The following is a 27,772-nucleotide window of genomic DNA, read 5'->3' as shown; positions in this document are numbered from 1 at the left end:
AGAAGAAATTAATCGATCCCAGCCCTTTCAGAGACCTCTTCAAAAAAAAGAATGACAGAAAAATACTCAACACCATATCATCAAAGAAATGTCAAAACAATGCAATGAAACAAGCATCACACTGTAGGAAACCTGTCAAAATGAAAATAAAATCTGTAAGTTTAAGTAATTTTTGTTGGCTTGAAGTTATTTCATGCTTAACTGAAATCTTTAAAATGTGATATTTTGTCAGAAATGAAATTCATGGACAGTTAGTCTTGTTTTTTCTGAACTTAGCTTTCTTTGTTTGAGGCTCTGTACTATGAAGTGCTTGATAATGTGATTATCAGACTTTTAGAATCATCATTTTTCACCTAAAATTTTATGACTTTGAAATGGTAAATACTTGTTTTTACATAATGAAATATCTTATAATAATGTACTGGATTTAATAAAAATCTGAATTAATTAACATAAGTTTTCAGCAAAAATTGCTTTTTCCCTATATCATTGAAATTCATGTGACCATACAATTTTTATTGATGATTCCTTAAAATATCAATGTCTATCTCTTGTGGTTTTCAAAATTGGGGTTTTTCTTACATGTTTTCTTCCTTTATAAATATTCATGAGCGCTGTCAATGTTTATAGTAGAACTTGACAGGAATACACAAGACTACAGTGACTTATGCTTCACAGTTTATACTTGAAGGTCACATGTCTAAGGATCCAATTTCCAATTTGATTGACAAGAACGTAGATTTCAGTGATATTAGATCAGGTGATTTAGGCTACGTCAATTATACAAGAATTGACACATAAAGAACAGCTTTCAGCTCCAGTTTTATTTATATTCTGTGAATATGAGTAAAGTAATCTAATGAATGGTATTTTTAACATCAGGATAAAATATGTGTTAACAGTAACAGTCTAGGAACTTAAAAATTCATTGTCTTGCCCTGCTTCCAAATTTAACTTTAACACGATATTCCTTTTTTCACCTTTTTCTCTAAAGATCCTAATGAGAAGATTTTGTACATCTTTCCCAGTTTAAATACTTAGTACTGTATGACAAGGCAGTACATACTATTCTCCTTGTTAAATGGAATGAAAAGATTTTACCTCAGCTTACATGACTGGAAAAGATTTCACCTAAACTTACATGACTGTATAAGATTTCACCCCCTCAAACCAAAAAAAGTGAGAAAGGTATAAAAACTTAAAAGGTCAGCTCAGATTTCTTTGTATCAAATGAACTTTAATGATGAAAAGCAATTTAAGTATCTTATATCATATAGCTTTTATACTTTGGAAAGGCTCTTTAGGGGTAAACTTACGGTATTTAGTCATTTAAATTTGTCTAAATTTTGTGAGTTATTGCTTAATAATGACTATTAAAGCCGCGCTAAAAGTATTCAGAAAACCATAAGTTGAATTGAATTTTTAATTTTAGTGTTTAACGCCACTGTTTAACGCCACTGTTTAACACCGCATTTAGGCTATTTCATGGCGGCCAGTTTTTATTGGTGGAGGAAGCCGGAGTGCCCAAAGAAAACCATGACCTTCGATAGGAAAACTGACAATCCTAGTCAACTAAGATTGGAGTCGAGAGCGGGTTTCAAACTCACAACCTCAGTGTTGACTGGCTAGTGATTACAGTAGTACACCAAGACCCCAAAGTTGAAAAGCAATGGATGTAAAATCCAAACACAGCGTACAGAATGCTTACATTTTCAGAGTGCTCTGAACTGTAGTTTCTGTGAAAACATGTGAAGAAATATTTCCTACACTGTAGCTGGGTTTAATTGATTGATTGATTGCTTGATTGTGTTCAACACCACTTAAAGCATTATTGTGCTATTTTGTGGCAGTCAGTTGGTGGAGGAAGCAGGACTACCTAGAGAGAACAACAGACCTAAGATTCAGTAATGGTGGAGGAAGCAGGACTACCTAGAGAGAACAACAGACCTAAGATTCAGTAATGGTGGAGGAAGCAGGACTACCTAGAGAGAACAACAGACCTAAGATTCAGTAATGGTGGAGGAAGCAGGACTACCTAGAGAGAACAACAGACCTAAGATTCAGTAATGGTGGAGGATGCAGGACTACCTAGAGAGAACAACAGACCTAAGATTCAGTAATGGTGGAGGAAGCAGGACTACCTAGAGAGAACAACAGACCTAAGATTCAGTAGAAAAACTGACAATCCTAGATAATTCAGATAGAAGTCAAGTTACACATGAGGGATTTGAACTCACAACCTCAGTGCTGACAGGAAGTTGAAAAGCCAAGAAAGTAAAAACTAGAGGCTCTAAAGAGCCTGTGTCGCTCACCTTGGTCTATGTGAATATTAAAGGAAGCAGATGGATTCATGACAAAATTGTGTTTTGCTGATGGTGATGTGTTTGTACATCTTACTTTACTGAACATTCTTGCTGCTTAAAATTATCTCTATCTATAATGAACTTGGCCCATTAGTTTCAGTGGAAAATGTTAGTAAAAATTTACAAATTTTATGAAAATTGTTAAAAATTGACTATAAAGAACAATAACTCCTAAGGGGGTCAATTGACCATTTCGGTCATGTTGACTTATTTGTAAATCTTACTTTGCTGAACATTATTGTTGTTTACAGTTTATCTCTATCAATAATAATATTCAAGATAATGACCAAAAACAGCAAAATTTCCTAAAAACTAACAATTGGGTCAGCAACCCAACAACGGGTTGTCCGATTCATCTAAAAATTTCAGGGCAGATAAATGTTGACCTGATAAACAATTTTACCCCCTGTCAGATTTGCTTTAAATGCTTTGGGTTTTGAGTTATAAGCCAAAAACTGCATTTTACCCCATGTTCTATTTTTAGCCATGGTGGCCATCTTGGTTGGATGGCCGGGTCACCGGACACATTTTTCAAACTACTAACCCAAAAGATGATTGTGGCCAAGTTTGGATTAATTTGGCCCAGTAGTTTCAGAGGAGAAGATTTTTGTAAAATATTACTAAGATTTACCAAAAATGGTTAAAAATTGACTATAAAGAACAATAACTCCTAAGAAGGTCAACTGACCATTTCAGTCATGTTGACTTATTTGTAAATCTTACTTTGCTGAACATTATTGCTGTTTATGGTTTATCTCTATCTATAATAATATTCAAGATAATAACCAAAAAGAGCAAAATTTCCTTAAAATTACTAATTCAGGGCCAGCAACCCAACAACGGGCTGTCCGATTCATCTGAAAATTTCAGGGCAGATAGATCTTGAACTGATAAACAATTTTACCCCATGTCAGATTTGCTCTAAATGCTTTGGGTTTTGAGTTATAAGCCAAAAACTGCATTTTACCCCATGTTCTATTTTTAGCCATGGCGGCCATCTTGGTTTGATGGCCGGGTCACCAGACACATTTTTCAAACTACTAACCCAAAAGATGATTGTGGCCTAGTTTGGATTAATTTGGCCCAGTAGTTTCAGAGGAGAAGATTTTTGTAAAATATTACTAAGATTTACGAAAAATGGTTAAAAATTGACTATAAAGGGCAATAACTCCTAAAGGGGTCAACTGACCATTTCAGTCATGTTGACTTATTTGTAAATCTTACTTTGCTGAACATTATTGCTGTTTACTGTTTATCTCTATCTATAATAATATTCAAGATAATAACCAAAAACAGCAAAATTTCCTTAAAATTACTAATTCAGGGGCAGCAACCCAACAACGGGTTATCCGATTCATCTGAAAATTTCAGGGCAGATAGATCTTCACCTGTTTAACAATTCTACCCCATGTCAGATTTGCTCTAAATGCTTTGGGTTTTGAGTTATAAGCCAAAAACTGCATTTTACCCCATGTTCTATTTTTAGCCATGGCGGCCATCTTGGTTTGATGGCCAGGTCACCAGACACATTTTTCAAACTACTAACCCAAAAGATGATTGTGGCCAAGTTTGGATTAATTTGGCCCAGTAGTTTCAGAGGAGAAGATTTTTGTAAAATATTACTAAGATTTACGAAAAATGGTTAAAAATTGACTATAAAGGGCAATAACTCCTAAAGGGGTCAACTGACCATTTCAGTCATGTTGACTTATTTGTAAATCTTACTTTGCTGAACATTATTGCTGTTTACTGTTTATCTCTATCTATAATAATATTCAAGATAATAACCAAAAACAGCAAAATTTCCTTAAAATTACTAATTCAGGGGCAGCAACCCAACAACGGGTTATCCGATTCATCTGAAAATTTCAGGGCAGATAGATCTTCACCTGTTTAACAATTCTATCCCATGTCAGATTTGCTCTAAATGCTTTGGTTTTTGAGTTATTAGCCAAAAACTGCATTTTACCCCTATGTTCTATTTTTAGCCATGGCGGCCATTTTGGATGGTTGGCCGGGTCACCGGACACATTTTTTAAACTAGATACCCCAATGATGATTGTGGCCAAGTTTGGTTTAATTTGGCTCAGTAGTTTCAGAGGAGAAGATTTTTGTAAAAGTTAACGACGACGACGGACGACGGACGACGACGGACGACGGACGACGACGGACGCCGGACGCCAAGTGATGAGAAAAGCTCACTTGGCCTTTTAGGCCAGGTGAGCTAAAAACAATCCCAAAGTAATAGATAGCATGTTACATAAAGCCTGATAATAAATGGGATGGGATAGGAAAGTTGTGGAAAAGATATTTTTCAACTAAACCCTAAAGAAAATCCTTCCTAATGTATGGGAACCATATGACACCAGCATAATCAAAATCTGTTGTAGTATTAAGTTCCATGGTAGCCAGGACTAATTCCTTATCTTCCTATAGGTACTTTGTCACTTAAACAAATTATCATGATCATTTACTGTTGGTAGTCTTAATTTAGAAAGAATAACTGAGAGTGTATCCTAACTATGCAAAACATTCAAAGTGGTAAAGTGAAAATGAATGCATTTGAACGAATTCTCTGCTGACATCAACCATTAGATGCGTAATTCCTTATTACACAATAACAGATTAAAAAGTAAAAGTGTTAGCTTTTAACAAAGAACAAACTTGTTTACTTTGATGAGTTTTTTCTAAGAATAACATTGATTGATGCCATTAAAATGACACTGATTTATCAATGCAACTAAAATGCTTAACAAGCAAAAACAGTATTCTCAAACAAATCTTCATTTATTATGGCAAAATTGCAGTAATAATTGAAATGCATTTTTTTTAAACCAGCATGGGTGATCTTAAAAATGTAACATGAATGTTGACTAAAATGGTGAGTAAAAAATGGTGAATAAAAAAATGGTTAAGTGACCGACATTTGAAAGGAAGGTTATATGCCAACCCTGGTTGCATTCGTTCAATAACTTATAAGAAGAACAATAAAAGAGATCCCCAAAATTCAAACTAGATCTGTATTTTGTGGTTATAAACATTGTGTTTCATACTATTTGGTTGAGTCAAACTAAAGTTAGAGAACAAAAACTAACTATGGAACATACAGATGTACCGACAGACATTCATACAGATGGACAAGGGTAAAACTTAATGCCTCCTCAGCTAGGGAGGGGCATAAAAATTTTAAAATTCAATACAGAAAGTAATGCATGCATGCAGTGACCAATTCAAGGTTAAAGGTAGTAAAAAATTACTGAATGCTTAAAAATTGGCCATGACATTGGTCCATGATAATGCTAATATATCTGCATACCAAATATCATTGACTTATCACAACTTTAACATCTAAACTATGCAAAACATTCACAGTAAAAAGACCTTGACTAAAGGGAAAGGGACCAAATAATCTCCATGGAAATGAGATGTGCCAATGCTTATATATTTGCATACCAAATTCCATTGACTAACCACAAGTGGTTTCCTTTCTCACGGACAAAACTAGATTTGTATGAAGGCATCATATTGTTTTGACTGGTGTGCAGTGCAATCAAAAATATAGAAAATATACACATTACACATATGAACTCAAATTTCCAGGTCCAAATTTCCAGGTATTTTTGTATTACATGAAACAAATTTTATTACTAAGTTTGCTTAAATAAATTTTCAAGAAATGTAATAGTACATGATAGTAAATCAATATAATTTTGAATAACCTGTCAACTGAGAAATGAAATGAACATGATGTACATGTATGACATGTTCATTAAATAAAGTATGTTAGACCCCATATGGGCATATCACACAAAAGTACATGCATGTCAGCATATTTTCATATCAAAACCAATTTTTTTTTAAAAGACGTTTAATCATGCAATGTAGGTCATATGACCTCATTCTTTGTCACTTAGGCTCGCTTTTTAATGTGTACTTCTGCAAAATTAAACAACTGTGTGTCAATCAGCTGTGGGGTAGTGGGGATTGAAATTACATTTCATTAAATGCATGATGCATTAAATTTCTAGTTAAAATAGAAATGGTAACCAGATGCTCCGCAGGGCGTAGCTTTATACGACCGCAGAGGTTGAACCCTGAACGGTTGGGGCAAGTATGGACACAACATTCAAGCTGGATTCAGCTCTAAATTTGGATTGTGATTAAATAGTTGACACAGCATAGGTTTCTGACACAGAATGAATGTGTTCTAATGAACTTAAAATTTTTGTTTCTCTTAGAGCAATTCACTATGCTGTTGAATATTAATCCTCTCAAAACAAGAATGTGTCCTCAGTACACGAATGCCCCACTCGCACTATCATTTTCCATGTTCAGTGGACCGTAAAATTGGGGTAAAAACTCTAATTTGGCATTAAAATTAGAAAGATCATATCATAGGGGACATGTGTACTAAGTTTGAAGTCGATTGGACTTAAACTTCATCAAAAACTACCTTGACCAAAAACTTTAACCTGAAGCGGGACAGACGGACGGACGAACGGACGGACGAACGAACGGACAGACGGACGGACGGACGAACGAACGGACAGACGGAAGGACGGACAGACGCACAGACCAGAAAACATAATGCCCCTCTACTATCGTAGGTGGGGCATAAAAATGTTTGAAGAAATTTTCTTTTTTATTTATGAAATTTCAAATGAGAAAAATTGAACCCAATTTTTTTAATCACATCCCCCTTTCCCTTATTCCAAAACTAATCTCAATTAAAATTTCTAATGGAGTTTGCAACAATAACTACTCATTTAAATACATCATAAAATATTAAGATGTAAAAAAAACTGCTTGTTATCACTGAATGTTATTTATTATAATTTATCAGTTGGTAGTAAAAAGTGAATATACATTGTATATTGTATATAACAAAGATTTAAGTTGATTCTGGACAAAGAAAGATAACTCCAATTAAAAAAAAATCTTGCTATTGCACAATATTTTGCAATTAGATATTTCTTGCTTACTATTCTGGACAAAGAAAGATAACTCTAATTAAAAAAAAATTTGCTATTTCACAATATTGTGCAATTAGATATTTCTTGCCATTGCGCAATACTGTGCAATTGAAAAGACTTGCTATTGCACAACACTTAATATAATAATTTTAGATCCTGATTTGGACCAACTTGAAAACTGGGCCCATAATAAAAAATCTAAGTACATTTTTGGATTCAGCATATCAAAGAACCCCAAGATTTCAATTTTTGTTGAAATCAGACTAAGTTTAATTTTGGACCCTTTGGACTTTAGTGTAGACCAATTTGAAAACAGGACCAAAAATGAAGAATCTACATACACAGTTAGATTTGGTATATCAAAGAACCCCATTTATTCAATTTTTGATGAAATCAAAAAAAGTTTAATTTTGGACCCCGATTTGGACCAACTTGAAAACTGGGCCAATAATCAAGAATCTAAGTACATTTTTAGATTCAGCATATCAAAGAACCTAACTGATTCATTTTTTGTCAAAATCAAACTAAGTTTAATTTTGGACCCTTTGGACCTTAATGTAGACCAATTTGAAAACGGGACCAAAAGTTAAGAATCTACATACACAGTCATGACAGTTAGATTCGACATATCAAAAAACCCCAATTATTCAATTTTGATGAAATCAAACAAAGTTTAATTTTGGACCCTTTGGGCCCCTTATTCTGTTGGGACCAAAACTCCCAAAATCAATACCAACCTTCCTTTTATGGTCATAAACCTTGTGTTTAAATTTCATAGATTTCTATTTACTTATACTAACGTTATGGTGCGAAAACCAAGAAAAATGCTTATTTGGGTCCCTTTTTGGCCCCTAATTCCTAAACTGTTGGGACCTAAACTCCCAAAATCAATACCAACCTTCCTTTTGTAGTCATTAACATTGTGTTTAAATTTCATTGATTTCTATTTACTTAAACTAAAGTTATTGTGCGAAAACCAAGAATAATGCTTATTTGGGCCCTTTTTTGGCCCCTAATTCCTAAACTGTTGAAACCTAAACTCCCAAAATCAATCCCAACCGTTCTTTTGTGGTCATAAACCTTGTGTCAAAATTTCATAGATTTCTATTAACTTAAACTAAAGTTATAGTGCGAAAACCAAGAAAATGCTTATTTGGGCCCTTTTTGGCCCCTAATTCCTAAAATGTTGGGACCAAAACTCCCAAAATCAATACCAACCTTCCTTTTGTGGTCATAAACCTTGTGTTAAAATTTCATAGATTTCCATTCACTTTTACTAAAGTTAGAGTGCGAAAACTAAAAGTATTCGGACGCCGGACGACGACGACGACGCAGACGCCAACGTGATAGCAATATACGACAAAAAATTTTTCAAATTTTGCGGTCGTATAAAAAAGCCTCTCAATCTGATCTCACAAACACAAACAATATGACATATTTCTAATTTGAGATTAGCCCCAAGTGGAGATAGTAGTTGACCATATTCCTTCATCTCACCCCCTTTCCAACTTTGATAGAAGAGTAACTTCAACTGTAGTAGAGGAGTTGGTGCAATTTGCTTTGCACTTTTGATTAGATAAAAACTAGTAAGAGATTGGACTTGTCTTTTTTTCCTAGGTTCAGCTCCATGTTACTGTGTATAAATATAATATGGCAAAAAAATGAAAATATTCAATGCTGTTAAAATATTTTAAAAAGATTGATAATTGAAGACGTTTATTTCTGCTTACTCAGTTTGAAAATGGCAAATAAAAAAGAAAAAAAATTAGGTTTGTTTGAATTGTAATTAAAAAGGTAATCATCAATCCCCTTTTTAGGGCGTATTATACGCGGGGGAAACAGTCAAAGGTTTTAATCAAATTTGATCTCTTGTATCTTAGGAATAACAAATGCTATAAATCACATCATTAGCATTCCACTATCAAGATAATGTGACTATTTATAATACTGCAAATGATAAACTCATCAAAAAAATGAAAAAAATGCTACATACATCATGCACAAAAACTTGTAAAATGCATAATAGTGCGATTATAACTTAGCTGCATATGAGCGTGCATACATTCTGCAATATGTTTGATGAATTTTGACCGCAGATTGTAACAGGGTATACACAATAGACAACTTCATTGCAACCAACTTGCTCTTCCTTATTCAATGCATTTAACCCCTTATTTTTATATTCATGCTGAATCTGCAATTTTAGGCAAAACAAATGTATTTACTTTGTTAATATTTCCTTTGTAGACTGTTTTTTGTTATTACTATCTAAAAGGAGGATGCGTAACAGTCAAAGACTTTTTGTATCTATATCACTAAAGGAAAAGACAAAGGACAAGGTTCACTAATGGCACAAAATGGCCTAAAATATCAACTTGATCATAAAACACCAAAAAGGTCTCAATTTAGTTCTTAAATGGGTCTATTTCAAAAGTATAAATGCTAAATATGTCAGTACTTTTCATAAGAGTACAAGATATTCGCCAAAAGTAAGCCCATTTTGGACATTTTGTCAAAATATGATGATTTTGTGCATTTTTCAGACCTAAAAGCTTTTGAAACACATTGGCAGCCACTTACGATCCAAAATGTGTTGTAACCAAAAGATTCCAATTTTGATATAGATTTCATCAATATAAAAACTTTTTGGATCGTAGATGGAGGCCAAGGTTAATTATGCCAAAAACAATTGAAATTATGGACAAAAAGTACCAAAATTGACCTTTTAATACAAATTATGCTCATTTAAGGGGTCATTGCTCCATAAATAGTAAAGGAAAGTGCCAGAAAAAATATTTTTGTCTTAGTAGTATTATCAAAAGTATTTCTATGTGAAATTTGTAATTTTTTGGCCTGATTTAAAAAAACTTAAAAAATTCAGGGCCAATTTTAACCCTTCGTGAACCTTCTCCTTTCTTTGAGCCGCAACTCATGATATGAGTTATGAATGTAGTGTTTTGTACTATCTAGATTTGTCTTTGAAACAATCTTTTTTCAATAGAAAACACCAATTTTTGAGGAAATATCCAAATTTCAAGACCATTATTGATCTGTGTCTTATACACTTTTGTGCATGCACTGAGTCGACGTAATTCCTGCGAAATTTATAAAAACTCTTTTTTTCAACACTTGCCCATTTGTACCGCAATTTTGTGAGCATCTTCTCTTTATGTTAATGTGTAGGCCCATTGCATTACTTTTAGTATCCGTGTTACTTTGTATATTATTTGTTTTTAGTATCAGTGTTACTTTGTACATAAGTTGAATTTACCATCTGGACTGGTCTGTGAACTGGTCGACTCTTTGGTTGGTGCCAAGTCGATGTCCGTAACGTTTGGACATTCTTCATCTGACATACTTATTTTTTCTCTTCTTCATTACTCCTGAAATGATAAGACACAAAACTCAAACAAATAATTCTTGCTTATAAGTTTACTGAAAACACAAGCATTCTATAAGTATTGCATGGCAATACATAGTCCCCTACCATTGCCTACCAGTTAAAAATCCATTGTATTGGAACAAAATTAGAACTAGATCTATAACATGTAAACTTTTTACCAAATATCAAGTCAATATCTTCAAGCATGATGAACAAAATGTGTCCATAGTATACGGATGCCCAACTTGCACTATAATGTTCGATGTTAAGTGGACCCTGAAAATGGGTTAAAAACTCTAATTTGGCATTTAAATTAGAAAGATCATGTCATAGGGAACATGTATACTAAGTTTCAAGTTGATTGGACTTCAACTTCATCAACAAGAGTGCACACACTGAAATGTCTCGCCTTCTTTACTAATCATTGATTTTATGTTGATAGTCCTAAGTATAAAGCTTGATTACAACTGTCACATAAACTTAACATTAACCAAGATAGCTAAACAAAGACCAATGAACCATGAAAAGTAGGTCAACGTCACATGAACCATGCCAGGCAGACATGTACAGCTAACAAAGCTTCCATACAACAAATATAGTTGACCTATTACTTATAGTTTAAGAAAAATAGACCAAAACACAAAAACTTAACACTGTGCAATGAACAGTGCAATTGAGGTCATGGTCAAATAACACCTGCGGGACTGACATAAAGACCATAATATATTTCCATACACCAAATATAGTTGACCTTTGGCATATAATATTAGATAAAAAGACCAAAACTTAAAAACATAACTTTGACCACTGAACCATGAAAATGAGGTCAAGGTCAGATGACATCTGACCGCTAGACATGTACACCTTACAACCATTCCATACAACAAATATAGTAGACCTATTAGATAAAGTATGAGAAAAACAGACCAAAACATAAAAACTTAACTATAACCACTGAACCATGAAAATGAGGTCAAGGTCAGATGACACCTGCCAGTTGGACATGTACACCTTCCAGTCCTGCCATACACCAAATATACTAGCCCTATTACTTATAGTATCTGAGATATGGACTTGACCACCAAAACTTAACCTTGTTCACTGATCCATGAAATGAGGTCGAGGTCAAGTGAAAATTGTCTGACGGGCATGAGGACCTTGCAAGGTACGCACATACCAAATATAGTTATCCTATTACTTATAATAAGAGAGAATTCAACATTACAAAAATTTTGAACTTTTTTTTCAAGTGGTCACTGAACCATGAAAATGAGGTCAAGGACATTGGACATGTGACTGACGGAAACTTCGTAACATGAGGCATCTATATACAAAGTATGAAGCATCCAGGTCTTTCACCTTCTAAAATATAAACATTTTAAGAAGGTAGCTAACGCCGCCGCCGCTGCCGCCGTAGCCGCCGCCGCCGCTGCCGCCGTAGCCGCCGCCGCCGGATCACTATCCCTATGTCGAGCTTTCTGCAACAAAAGTTGCAGGCTCGACAAAAACTACCTTGACCAAAAACTTTAACCTGAAATTTGCACTATCATTTCCTATATTCAGCAAACCGTGAAATTGGGGTCAAAAGACTCAAAACTCTAATTTGGCATTAAAATTAGACAGATCATATCAAAGGGCACATGTGTACTAAGTTTCAAGTTGATTGGACTTCAACTTCATCAAAAACTACCTTGACCAAAAACTTTAAACTGAAGTGGGACAGACAGACGGACGGATGGACGGACTGACTGACGAACGAACGGACGCAGACCAGAAAACATAATGCCCCTCTCCTATCGCAGGTGGGCCATAAAAAGTGTTGAAAACAGATTATTCAAGTGAATTTTCTATGTCCAAGGACCATAACTCTGCACAAAATCATCAGACTGGAAAATAATTGGAACTTGATCTGTATCTTGTTGAGATAAAACTATATCCCAATTTTCAAGTCAATATCTTCAAGCATGACGAAAAAAAAGTGCTGAAAACTGATTATCTAAGTGAATTTTCCAAGTCAAAGGACCGCGCGCCGCCATAAAATCATTAGACTGGAATAAAATTTGAACTTGATCTGTAACTTTTCATGATAAAACAATACACCAACTATCAAATTAATTTCTTTAACATTGCAGAAAAAAATGTGGAAAACTGATTTGCTGGACTGACGGATGGATAGACAGACGAAATTTTGGCACAAATAAATGGAGCAGAACCAAATGAAAATTAGATCAATAACCATGGTAACCCATCATAGTAGATTCACATACTAAAAATCAGCTCAATATGCATATATGTGAAGAAATTTTTATTTAAAGAAAAGTCTGTAGAAATGTTTGTTGACACTATATAACCCAAACAACTTTGACAGGTAAGGGTATCACTTTATGACCCAAACCACTTAGTGGTGGGCCCATATGAAATTAAATAAAACAAGTATGTTATAAAACTGTAAAGTAATTATTTCATAATTTGCATTACGTCACTTAAAGTAGATAGGTAGGCACATGGTGTAACTTGACTTATGATTGACATCAGCTCTGGGATTTAAATACATATCCCAACATCATCAGTTTTTCTTTTTCCTTGTCCAAAAACAAGTAAGATTTGACCATATCTTAATCTTACATATTATTATCATTTATCATAGGTATCAAGGATCCCAGTCTGAAATTCTACAAGGGCTTAATTGTATTATTGACAGTACAGATCTGCAGATCATTGCAAACCACCAAATATCAAAGAAAACTTTTTTTCTCTCTTATTTACAGATTTCATTTCAGCACTTTAACTAAGTATAATGTTCTATTTTAATTAACAAGTAACAGGCTATTATTTGAACTTGGAATTATTTTTAATTATGGAATTTGCATAATTTCTTGTGCTTGAAATTTTTAATAGATTCCATGTTTATTTGGTATTATAATGTTTTGAGCTGTTCATAACACTTTCCATACAATGTATTTTGTATAGATAGTGTTGTGCGCGGCACAGTACATTCTATTGAAAATATACTATCTTCTTTGTAATAGAAAGTGTTGTGCACAGCACAGAACATTAAAGTATAGAATAAACATGGAATTTATTAAAAAAAAATCAAACCAAGAAATTATGTAAATTCCATAATTGATAATAATTCCAAGTTCAAATAATAGCCTGTTAAGTGTTAATGAGCTTTCAATTTCACTGATTGTTCGTTTAGAAACTTTCCTAGCTAATTTCTAGTAAATAATTCAGTTCCTCTCTGAAATTGATCTCTCCTACTTGCTCAGAATGTAGTACAAAATGTAATAGTAGAACAGCAGAATAAAATAACTGAATTATATCAATATATCAATGAATTGATAAAACAGTATAATTAGCCTGCAGAGTTGACTCAAAATCTTTCTTTTCCTGGTGGTCCTTGAAGAAATCTACTGGTCCTCACTATTTTTTCTATTGCAAATTTTCAAAATGTGGTGGTCCTTTGGATATTTTGGTGGCCAAAACCTTTGGACCACAATTATTTTGAGAACTGTGAGCCTGTCATTGACACTGATTCCTGAGTGTCTGTTTATCATTTGTTCTGATTTTGAATATTTATGTTAGATAATGAATATTAAAATTTTGACATGACTTTTCCAGTTTAAATTGTTGTCTTCTGTTACTTTTGACAATTAGTACATGTGTAAAGTTAAGGGTTATAGTTTATGACTTTTTTGACACTGTGAATTTAATGAAAATTAAAAATGAATGGTAACAGTTTAGGTCACAATTTTTTTAAATCTGAAGAAAGGTTCATAAACAACTTGACTTCATGACAATTTTAGATGAATGTCTGACATATAGATTAACCTTATCATCATTCTATTTACCAATTATATTGACCTATTTAATATTGAATCTGAGGAGGGACTGATTTATTTATAAGTTGAAATGAGCTTTGAACTAGCTGTCAGTAACTGTCAGTACTATAAGATGAGTGCCTCCAGTCATTTTACTTTTGTTATTTTTTTTCATCCCATTGTCAATCTGGCTAGTAAATAGTAATGGGAAGATGTGGTATGAGTGCCAATGAGACAACTCTCCATTCAGGTCAGAGCATTGTTTGCAACTGGTTTTTAGAGTTTGCTGTGTTCCACCACTGTTTAAGTGCTCACAAAAACATATTAAACTCTGCCTCATCCCTAGTCTATAGCTTTTAATTCAGAAGATGTCATAATGGATGCTGTTTGTCATGTTAGTTTTTCATTTAATGTCTTTATCAAAATTCAGGCCATAGGATTTTTTGTTTGAATTGTTTCACATTTTGTAAAGTTCAATCCTCTTAAAGCCGACTATAAGGTACTAGTTTTGCACATTGTTGAAGGCAAAACATGCAGTGATCTATGACTGCTTACATCCACATAATTTAGACTCTGGTGGATAGTTGCCTCATCGGCAATCATACCACATCTTATCATCATAAAACAGGTAATCACTTTTGTTGACCAATGAACCATGCAAATAAGGTCAAGTAAATTAACCATGTGCACCTTACATTGTACACATAACATATTCTAAGTGTATTTTTTATACACTTAGAATCTTAGATTTGAACTGACTATCATGACTATGGAAAATCTTAGTGATAACTAATGAACCTTGAACATGAAGTCAAGGAAAACAGACATATGCCAGACCCAAAAATTACACATTTATTCATCTTTTTCAAGATATGGATTATACAGCTCTTGTAACTTCTGATATCTCTATAATAATATATTTTTACATGTTTATAAAATGTATGTACAAAAATATGCAGTCCCATCACAATTAGCTTCACTTTTTTCTAACTCTGCATAAACTGCCTTGGGAGAGACAAAAGCTATAAGTGAAGAAAACATCACAATGACTTGCTGATATTTAAAATATGTCTAAAAGTAGTTACTTCCACTTTATTATATAATGTCTCACTTTTGGATAACTTTGTAAAACATAATAAAGATTGGAGTAAGCAAGTAGGAAGATAACTTTTCACTGTTTCCAAGGGACATAATTCTTTTAAAAATAATTGATCAAGAATGATTTTTGAACTTCTCCAAGAATTGCGATAAACTCTGAAATAAGCTCATAAACATCTGGCAAGAATTGAACATGTGATGCACAGAAGGAAGGACAGATGGAGTCATAGACAGGCATCGGTATTTCTGTTCCCTCACAATAAGTAGTGCGGGGGGGGGGGGGGGGGGGGGGGGGGGGGGGGATAATTAACCTTAGGGTTAAATCAGTAGGCTTGTTTCCCTATATATTTATGTGTCCTTTCCATGAAGGAAAACTTAAGATTTCATTCAGAGAGCATTTATTTGAAAAATTTCTTTTAATAGTAGAGTGATATTGAACTTTGACTAAACTGAATCAAAATCAATCAACCTCCTCCGTTTTTGTATATCTTCCAAATGTAACAGTTTACTTTTGAATTCAGCATGGGAAACTCTAGATTTCATGCAAGAAGCATATATTTCGGACAAAGGGCAAACAGTTGGAGAGATATAATAACAGACAGCCAGAGACAAATCAAGGACTACTGATGTAACTATAGCAGATTAATTTTTCAAAGATTTTCACAAAGGTGAAGATCTTCTCTGTTTGGAGGCTCTGGGAAAATAAATTTTTTGTTTATCACACAAAATGGGTACCCTCAATTGAAATTGCTATTGAAAATTGCCTAATTTCACCACCTGGAAAACAACAAAAATTATCTGAATGTATGCACATAGTCAGGTGCACATATCCAAAGTACAAATGTGTATATATACAAAACATTCTTCAGAATCTGAAGGCACTAAGTTCAAAAAAATGTAGGAGAAATTACACAAAACAGATATCACACACAGCCTCTCACATCCACATTACCTTATAAGCCAGATTCACAATTTGTGCAGCCTGGTAAAAAAAATGAAAATGGGAAGAATTTAAACATCACAATTTTTCTGCTATAATGTCACATAAAACACTACAAAAACAGGTCAAATGATCCTCTATAAAAATCTGAGAAAACATCAAATACTCAACTGACATTGCTGACAGAGGGGAGCATTAAAGACCTTTAAAAAATACCTGAAACATTGTCCATTAAAATATTTGTGGACAAATGGCCATCAATTAGTGCCTATCCCTTTCTTTAGATCTTGCCCTTGTATCAGCCACATAATGACTCAACCAGAGAATCCTAAAAGGTTGTACTTGTATACAGTCGCCATGTGTATTTGTATAGAGTTATTTATGGGAATATAGAACCTTAAATCATTTGGCTTTCAGTGTATTATAATATATTAAATTATGTACTGGGTTAAAAAATAAATGGCATTGGTTGACTGGAAAATGTTCTGTCCTAAACCAGACTACTTAAAAAGGCTTGACAGGACAAAAAATTACTAACAAGACAACATAATTTATAGAGGAAATTCTTGTTGAGACTTATTTTGTTTTTTATTCCATTTATTATTTTTCTTTAATTTTATTTTTCTCTTTTTTGTTTTATTAAAGTTATAAATGCTATTTTCAAAAAATATATATATATTTTAAAGTAATGAAATTATGTCATACATTAATAGCACAATTATAATGATTTTTTTCTTTATGTGTTTTACAGTTTCAAGCAAAAATATGGACTAACAAAAAACTTAAAATATACGATACACCGAGCTAAATTTTTCAAAATTTCATTTTGTTCCCCTTTTTTCTATCTGAAAGACCTGTTTTACTCCTAAATTTATGCAATATCGTTTTAACCCCATCAAAGAATATTCTAAAATAATCAACCATATCCTCTATGTTTACAACCCTTTTATAAAAATATATTAATTCTACATGCAAATGCATAGACATTAAAAAATATAAGACAAACCGCAGATCATTTATAGTAATATTAACAGCACAAATTTACACACCATTTTAAGAATTCAAAAATAGTGAGAGTTTATTAGTTGCAGTTATCAACCAAGTTTTATGGTCCACTGTAAGAATGGAAAAATTAAAAAAATAAATAAATACAGAACAGTACTAAGTCTGTGTCTTTAAGAGAATAAAATGCAGTGGTCATGGTTACAGGAAAAGTGTCTTTTTTTCAACACATTGCCTATAATCATTATAATTATTTATTGTCAACTTCATTACATTCAAGAGTTTGAATACCTGTCAGTTTCAAATACTTTTCCAAGCACTTAACCGTTAAAATTTTACCCTCATGGCTCAACCCATTATAAAAGTACAAAAAATTAATAACTAAAACTAGATAAAAAGGACAATTGTATTATTAATACAAAGCTCAACTATCATTTATTCTTAAAAAAAATCTTGTATAAAAATGGAAGTGCAAATTGAATGTCTGTTTACAAAAAACTGCAGCAATGAAAATTAAGAAATGTCTTTACTAGAAAAATCTTTGTACCCATTTTCTTAATGCACATTTAAAAATAAATCAAATTTCCATATGAAATGATTGAATAATTACAAATAGTAGTCCATTGTTATAAGAGAGGGTATCATGTACACAGACCTTAATAGTTCTGGACCATTAACAATGTACTACAGAACATTTCTGGTGCATAACTATAAATTATTTTAGATATTATAGCGTAAATCAAATTAAATATGATTGCATAATCATGATAATTAGATAAAATTACATTTGAAATAGAAATATTGCTAACAAATCTCCTTACAAATTGTGTGGTTGAAATTCCAAGTCAAAAGAAGAAACTTGGTATCACATAATCCAAGTCAAATAATTTTAAATTAAAAAATATTTTCCATACAAATTTTCAATTTATGGAGGGTAATTATAAATTTAAGGAATGTGTATATACAACTGCTATGCTTAAAAATGACTTTTGTTGAGATAAATGTTTTAAATATTCATTAAGAGACAAAAAAATGTTTTAAATATTCACTAAGAAACAAAAAAATAACTAACAAATTATGGGTGTAACTACCCTTCACACCTCAACTGGCCAGATTTTGACAAAATGCATTTGTTTACAATAAATTACTGTAGATCTAATTATCTTATGTTTATCAAAATTTAATTACTTACGCTAATATTAAAATATAAGTATAAACAATTGTATAATATATGTATGAAATATTTAACTTGTAGATAACATGTGTGGTTTTAAAATATATACCTACATTTAATATTTTGAAAATTAATCGACAAGGTGTTCTTCCATGCTCCAGGTAGATCGTATTTAAATCCATGTTTTCTTTTTTATGACAATTAAATCCAGTAGATAATATATTGGGTATAAAACTCACACTTCTGTAGAATATGAGGCCATAAGAATGATGTGTATTACTCCATTAAATCTACAAATAGCTCACAGCTACATACTAGCACATGGCTTTTCTTTATCCTAAATCATATATATATGTTACACACTAACAAGTTTTAGTCAATGGATGTCCGAAAAGAATGCACCCATTGTAATACTATTCCTTTAAAACTTTAAAAAATGTTTATCCTACGGAAAGAATGACCAGTTAACTGTCTACTCCAAAGAGGAATTATACCTTCAGAGTATTCTACAATCAGATATCACCCCAAGGCACTGCAAATCATACTAAAAATTTCTTCAGTATAAGAATCACTGGTGCATGGAATTCAACAATGACAGAAAATACGGACTTTAGAAAAAGAGAATTGTACTATACACAGGAAATACCTTTAGCGTAATGGGCACTGGGTACTTATCATATCAATAGGCGAAGGGTCTTAGGTTACACTCAATGTAACGTTACACATCTATTTTTTGTCATAAGAACTTTTTTGTATTGGTTCATTTGAAGTGAGGGTGTAAAGGAGATCTTATTTCTCAACAAAGAATTTTATTAAAAAAAGATTCTTATCAAATAAAATAATACGAGTTATCTGATTAAGTTACTGAAAGAAATTAAGATAATTAACTATTAATTTTTTCTAATTTTATCATTTTCAAATAAAAATGAGGTTAGAAAAAGCAAGGATTTGTATAGAAGCTTGGAAAAATGAAAACACTTCTTTTTACTGAAACAATTACATAAATAATTACATAAAAAAGATTTTGATTTTTAACAATACTTCTCCAATTTAAATTAAATAAAAAGTTTTGAGAAAAAGTTCAATAAACTAGGTTAATAGAATCAGAAAACATCACTTATTCCATTATATTTGAAAATAGTATTTTTATATATGACTTAAAAAGGGGAAATTAAAAAGTCTGAAAATTTGGATATTAAGAAAATTAAAACTTTAGATTCTAAAATAATTAGATAGAATTCACTTCCAAAAAATCTCAAGCTTTTCCCTCATGGATAAAATTCGATTGAGCTATAACCTTGAAATGTACAATTACATTAGAAGTTTTAAAGTACATGTACATGTACTATTTCATTAAAGAGAAGGTTATTTTTCATTAATCAAGATATCTTATCATTCCTGTTTTTTTGGGTTTTTTTTGTAGAGAATGTCTACCAACAAGTGTGATAAAACTCCAAACTATTGCATATAAATACCCTTGTGAACTTGTTTCAAATTTCAACTTCAAACCTATATTATTTCAGTAGATTTTACATAATTCTTGATATCTGAAAATTTGAAAAATGCAAAATTTACTCTTCAATGATCATTTTATAAGTACAAAGTATATTTTTTTTTAGGTTTAAATTATAATGTTTCACAGATAACATATTTTTCTTCTTTATCAACGATGGCATATATATCACTAAGAGTTAGCCTACTGGTTATATTTGACATATCTTCTTAATTTTGAAATATAGTATTAGTAGTGTTTCAAGATTACTGCGAAATATTTCATAGATATATACATTTATAATTAATGTAAATATTCTCCTTTTCTTTGTCTTATCTTTTAAACAATTATTTTAAATTTTAAAATCTTCATGGACACCTTTTAAAACACTTTAAATAAATTTTTACCTTCAAAATCAAATAAAAGAGAAGTCTGACTATATTATAATTTGATCTTCATAAAATCTTGGTTAGAAAAACAAATTAATGATAGTTCCAGATTTGTTTATTCCATAAAATTTTAGTCAAAAAAACTTTTTTATCAGATCAATATACATTAAATGTTCACTCCTATAAAAATTTAAATTATAAAATTCAAATGAAATGAAATGACATTTATGCCCCATCAGGACCCATAACTCATCAATCAAAAACATATGGAAAACTGTCATTCTACCAAAACCAGATTTGTATTCATAAACACTTAGATTTCCTACAAGATACTGGCTCATACTGTTTTATGAGCTGAGGGATACCAAAGAAAATGAGAAAATTTAAATTCTTTGTTGTTAGAGAAGAAATTAGATGTTGTGGCATATGAGTTACTTCGCTGGATTTTTTTCACTGCTTTTAAATGATAAATCAAAATTGTGTTGTTAGAATTTCTTCACATATCTAATGGGTGTATTTGACACACCTTTATTCTAATAACTAGCAGGCATAAGTTGAAAATAGCTTATATGTCCCTATTCCCTCGGGGGGGGCCACTTGCTATATAATTAGTGGTAGGGATGAGCCGCTGGAATAGGTCACTTTTTCATGCTGTATGATATATGAAAAGGGTGAGAAATTCAGATTAAATATATCAATAGGTTGATATTATCACTTGCTTGATTATATCATAAGTATCTGAAACTAATCAGATGTCCGTATTTATTTTTGATGCGGTTAAACCACAGTCATAAATGCATCAGTTATTTGTCAAACCAATTAAACTCTATTTATTCTGATGTGGTATTTTTACTGATGCCAGTGATAGATGCAATAAATCCAACTATTTTGACATTTGCACCTAATTAACATTCAAGGGTTTGTATACATAAAACATGATAACAATTATTTAAAGAAATTCCATTGTGACAGTGTCCTTTAAGAGGGAACGGCAATGAAACTTTTTAATTAATATTTAAACATGTTAAAATCAGTGAAGGTATACATCTATGATCTGACCAAACGTCTTTTATATGTATTGTATTTTGGAATTGAAATATCTTCATAATGAAAGATGTAAAATGGGCAATAAGAAAAAAGTGTTTAAGATATGACGAATTTATTGGAAGAGAAGGTGATATTTATTTATTGCGACTATTTTTCTTCTTAACAAGATGATGAGCGGGGAAAATATTGAAATATATCTATAGGTCTGTTTTTTGTTAATCAATATATGACAAGGTATATATTTTTGATTAACAAAATATATGAAAAGGGTGGGGTACTTGATGTCTCAGCTGCTCACCCCTACCAAAAAAAGTTTGAAGTGGCCCCCCCGAGAGCCTATTCCATTTAGAAAGTTGTTTTAAAAAGATTAAAGTACATGCAATTACAAGCACATGTTAAAGTAAACAATTGTGCCAAGAGCATATGATGTGCTCTTTTTATGTATACTGACATTGTTGCAGGAATAAAATGTAAAATTAAGAATAAATTAAATTATAAGCAAATAAATAGATCTGTAGAAAAACGTGTCTGGGTATACCTAAATATGACTGTTGAAACTCAATGAAAATCTGATAACTCTAACCAATGATAAAGCCAAAAAAAGTTTTCAAAATCAAGAGCCAATTTTCATTTACCCATGCTAACAACAGTTTTAAGTTTGATCCAAGCATACTAGGGCTAATGCATGATATTTCAAAAGAGCCTATTATATATCAGAATTATCTTGAAATTGAACCCATTGCTTAATTCCCCTATACCTAAATAAACAATAATGTAGATTCAAGTAAATCAATCCAAGCAAAATCAGTAATGGTACAATATGTGAAAAAGATACTCAAATGTGACAATTAAAGTGCCAGAACTCTGGAATGATAAATAATAAAAAAAAAAAAATCAAATCAAAAGGTTGCTTCCTTCTTTCAATTTGAACAATAATGTAAAGTTTGGTGGAAATCAATCTCGGATTCTGGAAAAAACTGGAATTGGTATGCGAAATGTGAAAAATTGCCATTACTCTAACAGTTAAAGTCCCATAACACTTGAACAACAAAGTAAAAAAATTTGAAATCGTAAGGGATCTATTTTCTGTTAACCATGATATTCTTAAGTTTATATGACAATTGGTAGCAGCAAATATATGTCATCATAGAAAAAATCAATAATATATATATGTATTTATCAAAGTTGTACAAAATCGAACATGTAAATTAATGTTATTTGTTTATAGTTAACACGTGTTTGGTTAATTATAGTAAGGTCGGGTTCGATTTGGATATTGAGTTCATGCACGAATGAACTCAGGTGATTTTAAGTCTTTCCAGCCATTGCAGTCAAAGTGTACAGTAGCATTTTGCAAAATAAATAATATTATTAATCATATTATTTATTTTCAGCTTCATGGACCACAAGTATGTGGAAACCAGTACAAGCTGCTTACTAGCTATATATATATATATATATATATATATATATATATATATATATATATATATATATATGTCAACTATGTCAACAATATCATACTCATATTTATAAAAAAAATGTGCACTTTTCTCTGCAAGTGGTGTCTCCCATGTAAGAGTTTGCGGTTATTGGATAAATATTTTATGTTTTTTTGAGTTTATGAATTAGAATTTAAATGCTAATTAGGAACAATCAGGTTTATAACCTTATTGAAAACAAACTAAATAAGTATTTAAAACTTCTAGAGAGTAAAATACAAATTTTAACTACTGTTTGATGTTGGGGAAAACCCCTTTGCAAGGATCTCAGTGATGCAAGACTGTCAACTATTCTCACTTAGGAATGTTCCACTTGTCTGGACCTATTTACACTTAAAAATTATTTATTATGCACAAATCTCATCCATTACAAAATTATATATTCATTTTTACATGCAATGACTATTAATTATTAATAACAGTTCTGTTTGATTTATTTTTTGACACCTATACACAATACTATCCTAAATAAAGTTACGTTCCATTGACAAGTTCTCTGGAAAACAAAGCATTGATAATAAAATAATGAAGGAATCAGATTATTCAAAATTGAAGCTATAACACTTTTAAGGAGGTTTATGTTCAGAAATTACAAACAATCTAAAAAAAACTGAGTTTACAATTGATTTCCAAGATCTGGGTCCTTGATCAGCATTTTTTAGAATAGTACATTTTTTAAATGCATATAATGTATAGTATGGCAGATATCATTAAAACCATTCCAAAAATCATGAAAACGATAAATTCTTGTAAAATGTCAAGTTTTACAATTTTCAAAATACAACATTGTAATCATACAAGCATATTAAATAGATTACACCAAAATGACCCGGAAAAAAATCACAGTAATTAAAAAATACATTTTTTTTCTTGTTATCTAGGTACATTTTTTACAATTTAGGTCAAATTTGAACAAGCCCATGTGTTCATTGTATAAAACGGTATGTCTGGCCTTAGGCAAATCAAAAAGAAACAAATACCTTTATTATCTGCTAAGAAATATGTATTAATCATTTCAATTATCTATCAAAATTTGTTTTTATCATACACATTTATAACCCTCCTCAAAAGTTTATTTCCAAAATGATCAAAAGATTAATAATTTTGGATATTTACTTTTAAGGACGTAATTGTATTATTATATTGTAACTAAATACATTGTTATATGATGATGACTGATGTACCCATATTTTGACTATTTTATTTATTGTGTCTGTTTAGTTTACACATCAATGTAAATATAACGGAATTTGATGAGACTGTCATCAAAGTGAGAGGGATAGCGCTATAAAACCAGGTTTAATCCACCATTTTCTACATTTGAAAATGCCAATATCAAGTCAGGAATATGACAGTTCTTGTCCATTCGTTTTTGATGCGTTTTGTTATTTGATTTTGCCATGTGATTATGGACTTTCCAAATTGATTTTCCTTTAAGTTCAGTATTTTTGTGATCTTACTTTCTACTGGTAAATTGATGTTATTTGTAAATTGTCTCTGTAGTAAGCTACTATGTACTTCTTAAGTCTAAATGTGAACTACTGCCAAATCTTGTGGCTTCACCAGACAACAACAAAAGGAGAAGCATGCCAAATTAACAAAGGATATTCCAGAACACATATTTTGGCTACAAGCATTTTGGTGTTAGAGAAAAGGAATATTTTTGTGCAAGGAATTTTGCTTTTATATATGAGCATTTTTGCTTATGCAATATATCTGTCTTACTTTGTATGTCTAATGTGTATGTTTTATATGTCCTATGCTTAAATTTGTATATCTAATGTGTATGTTTTATATGCTTAAATTTGTATGTTGATTTTGTTATTAATGTCGGCAAAAAGTTCTACAGAGCTTATGTTTGTAAAGTTCATGTTACCAGCCTTCTAATAAAATTTTCTGTTCTATTCTACAAACATGTACCAATATCTTTTTTTAAAGAACAATCTAGTCACATTAATATTCTGAGGATATCTAGAAAAATGAATTTTTAGCAAAGTAAATCAGAAAATTTGCAGAGACAATTCTAATGAACAAAATAAGTCATTTATTTGGATATTTTTCTGAGTGATTATCTCCTATTATGTCACCTCTGGTATCAAGGATAATTCCTTTTCAATAATTTACCTGTTGTGCAAAATTCTTCTTATTTCTCTTTAGAACTGATACATCCTGGAAAGAGAACAATAAACAATCCTTTAATAAGTCATAACAAGGCCTTAAAAAAATCAAATATAAATGTATATGAAGTACATGAACCGAAATTATGTTGCCTTAGTGTTGGAAGTTCGTTTAATTTGCTACATAAATAAATCAGAGTTGGATGATACTGTTATATTTGGTGTTTCATTTCTAGTATTGTTTTCATATGTCTAACTATTTTCAAAAGTGTTGAGTGTTTGTGAGGAATAGCTTTGGTGGTGAATTTGTTACCAATTTTAAAGTCCGTTATAATGAAAAAATTACATTTTTTTTCAGTTTTTGGACCAGTTCAAAAAGTTTAAGTGAAATTAATTTCTACTGCTTTTCAACTTTAGGAAATCAAATAGAATATTTTCTCCAATAGATAAGGCAGAATTTTCATTGTTACTTCATATAGTGACCTTATTCCAATGAAAGTGTAGTTAATTAATGCAAGACATTTTCGTATTTTCTATTTGCTAGATTCAGAAACATAACCTATGGTTACAATGTAACACTAATGGTTATTTATAAAACCTACTTCTTTTAATCAATCTAGAGATCTGTCATCTAAGTTTCCACATGAAATGATAACCATATATCACAAGTCATTTAAACACCTTGGACAGGTGACCAAATCACTGAACTGAGATGACAGCCTTACTGTCCCATTAGAATATGATCATATTCTTCCATATATCATACACTGAATAAACTTATTGTTAACGTTCATAAAAGGTTTAATATGTCTCAAGACACAAACTACAACCAGTGTCCATTCTGACCAACATTTAAACCCCCAAAGCATAAAATATAGGTGTGAATATGACCGATCCAAATTCCTGATAAATTTTATAGCATTTGAAAATATGTGGTTTGTCAGTAGACTCTTATGTGAAGTAAAGCTTTATACATAAGTGATTTTTTTTTTCTAACATTTGAAAATAAACTTAATTTAAGACAAAAGGACATACTGGTATATAAGCTTTTTTAACTGCTATATAGTTATTACTGAATAAATAAATGGAAAAATATATTCAGAGTAAAGATATATAAACTAAGAATCGAAAAATCTTATTCTTGTGCAATTAATTTCGGGGTCTATCTGGCAAACATAGGCGGATCCAGAAGGGGGCCTAGGGGGCTCGAGCCCCCCCCCCCCCTTTTGTTGGAAAAATTTGGTTGATTATATAGGGAATCATTGAAGCATGACTGGAGCGGGCCCGTCCTTTAGGTCAGTCAGCGGCCCCCCCTTAGGAAAAGTTCTGGATCCGCCACTGGCAAATGAAATTTGACTGCATATTTTAGTACATTGCATGATGAAATTTAATAGATATAAGAAGGTGTGATATGTTTGCCAATAAGACAACATTCCATCCAATTTACAATTCATAAAAGTAAACCATTATAGGTCAAAGTACGGTCTTCAACACAGAGCCTTGGCTCACGCTGAACAGCAAGTTATAAAGGGCATATTTTATACTGTTATAAAATTATTTAGGGGGAAACAAGGCATTTTTTTAAGAGTCTAATTGAATCTTCTTTATCTAAAAATTTACATTTTGTGTAAAATAATGGGAATTTCTTTTGTTCAGAGACTTTTTATCTAGACAACAAAAGGAAATACATATTGTCTTGACCAAAAAAAAAAAAAATACAGGAAGTCAAATATGAATTGCCTTGTATATATGTGACTGACCCAAATTTCTGTTAAAATTATTTTAAATGGCAAAAAAAGCACAATTTACAAAAATGAACAATGAAAATGTTCTTGTATATGACTCAAATTCTACCTACAAAAACTAATGGATGTCTTAACTAGAATTCCAATAAATGTCCCCAAGTTGTACAGGACATGTTTTATCTATAAATGTCCAAAAAATACATCTAACTAGGTATGATGTATACTATAATAAGTATATATTCATGATTTATTCTATAATCCTAACACTATATAACAGTTTATTAGCAATAGAAATGTATATGAATCAAAAGATATATACGATATATATATGTCAATAACATAACAACCCAATCAGACACAAAAAATAACCAAAAAGACATTTATAGTGTAACACATACGAAAAGACAGGCTTTAATATAAAAAGAAAATGTGGTATGATTGTCAATGAGACAACTTTCCACAGGGAAACAATGTATACACCCATTAAAAAATACATTGTTGCTAATGCTAGTTGTATGTAAAACTTTTGATAATATAAAAGGGAATGCTATTTATTTCTCCCTCTAAGTTATACTTTTTTCAGTGTTGATTCATCAGGCACATCTTGTAGTGATCTGCAAAAAAATAATGCATGCTGTTAAGCCCATTCCCATCAGTAAACAGGAAGTAGGTGTCTGACAGATCTTAAACAGCACTTAAACATAACAAGTCATCACTGTCAATCACC

General features: G+C 31.5%; 1 protein-coding gene across 6 annotated transcripts in view; it reads right to left on the bottom strand.

The window, feature by feature from the left end:
* The window catches only part of LOC143064162 (transcriptional activator GLI3-like), a 121,922-nt gene that overhangs the window by 68,431 nt on the left and 25,719 nt on the right, over positions 1-27,772 (bottom strand). For 4 of the 6 annotated variants that reach the window (XM_076236783.1, XM_076236788.1, XM_076236784.1 and 1 more), the window contains exons 4-5: positions 25,308-25,354; positions 10,608-10,719 (exon numbers count right to left, since the gene is read on the bottom strand). In XM_076236783.1, coding sequence (XP_076092898.1) covers positions 10,608-10,692 — 85 coding nt within the window. In that variant the 5' untranslated portion in view covers positions 10,693-10,719; positions 25,308-25,354. Of the gene's footprint in view, positions 1-10,607; positions 10,720-18,866; positions 19,355-25,307; positions 25,355-27,772 lie in introns of those variants that run through there. The other 2 variants (XM_076236789.1, XM_076236787.1) reach the window with 2 other exon arrangements.

The sequence above is a fragment of the Mytilus galloprovincialis genome, chromosome 2, assembly GCF_965363235.1.
Source record: "Mytilus galloprovincialis chromosome 2, xbMytGall1.hap1.1, whole genome shotgun sequence".
In the NCBI taxonomy this organism is placed as follows: Eukaryota; Metazoa; Mollusca; class Bivalvia; order Mytilida; family Mytilidae; genus Mytilus; species Mytilus galloprovincialis.
The sequence above is the reverse complement of the archived record's forward strand: the minus strand, read 5'-3'. Positions and strand labels throughout refer to the sequence as shown.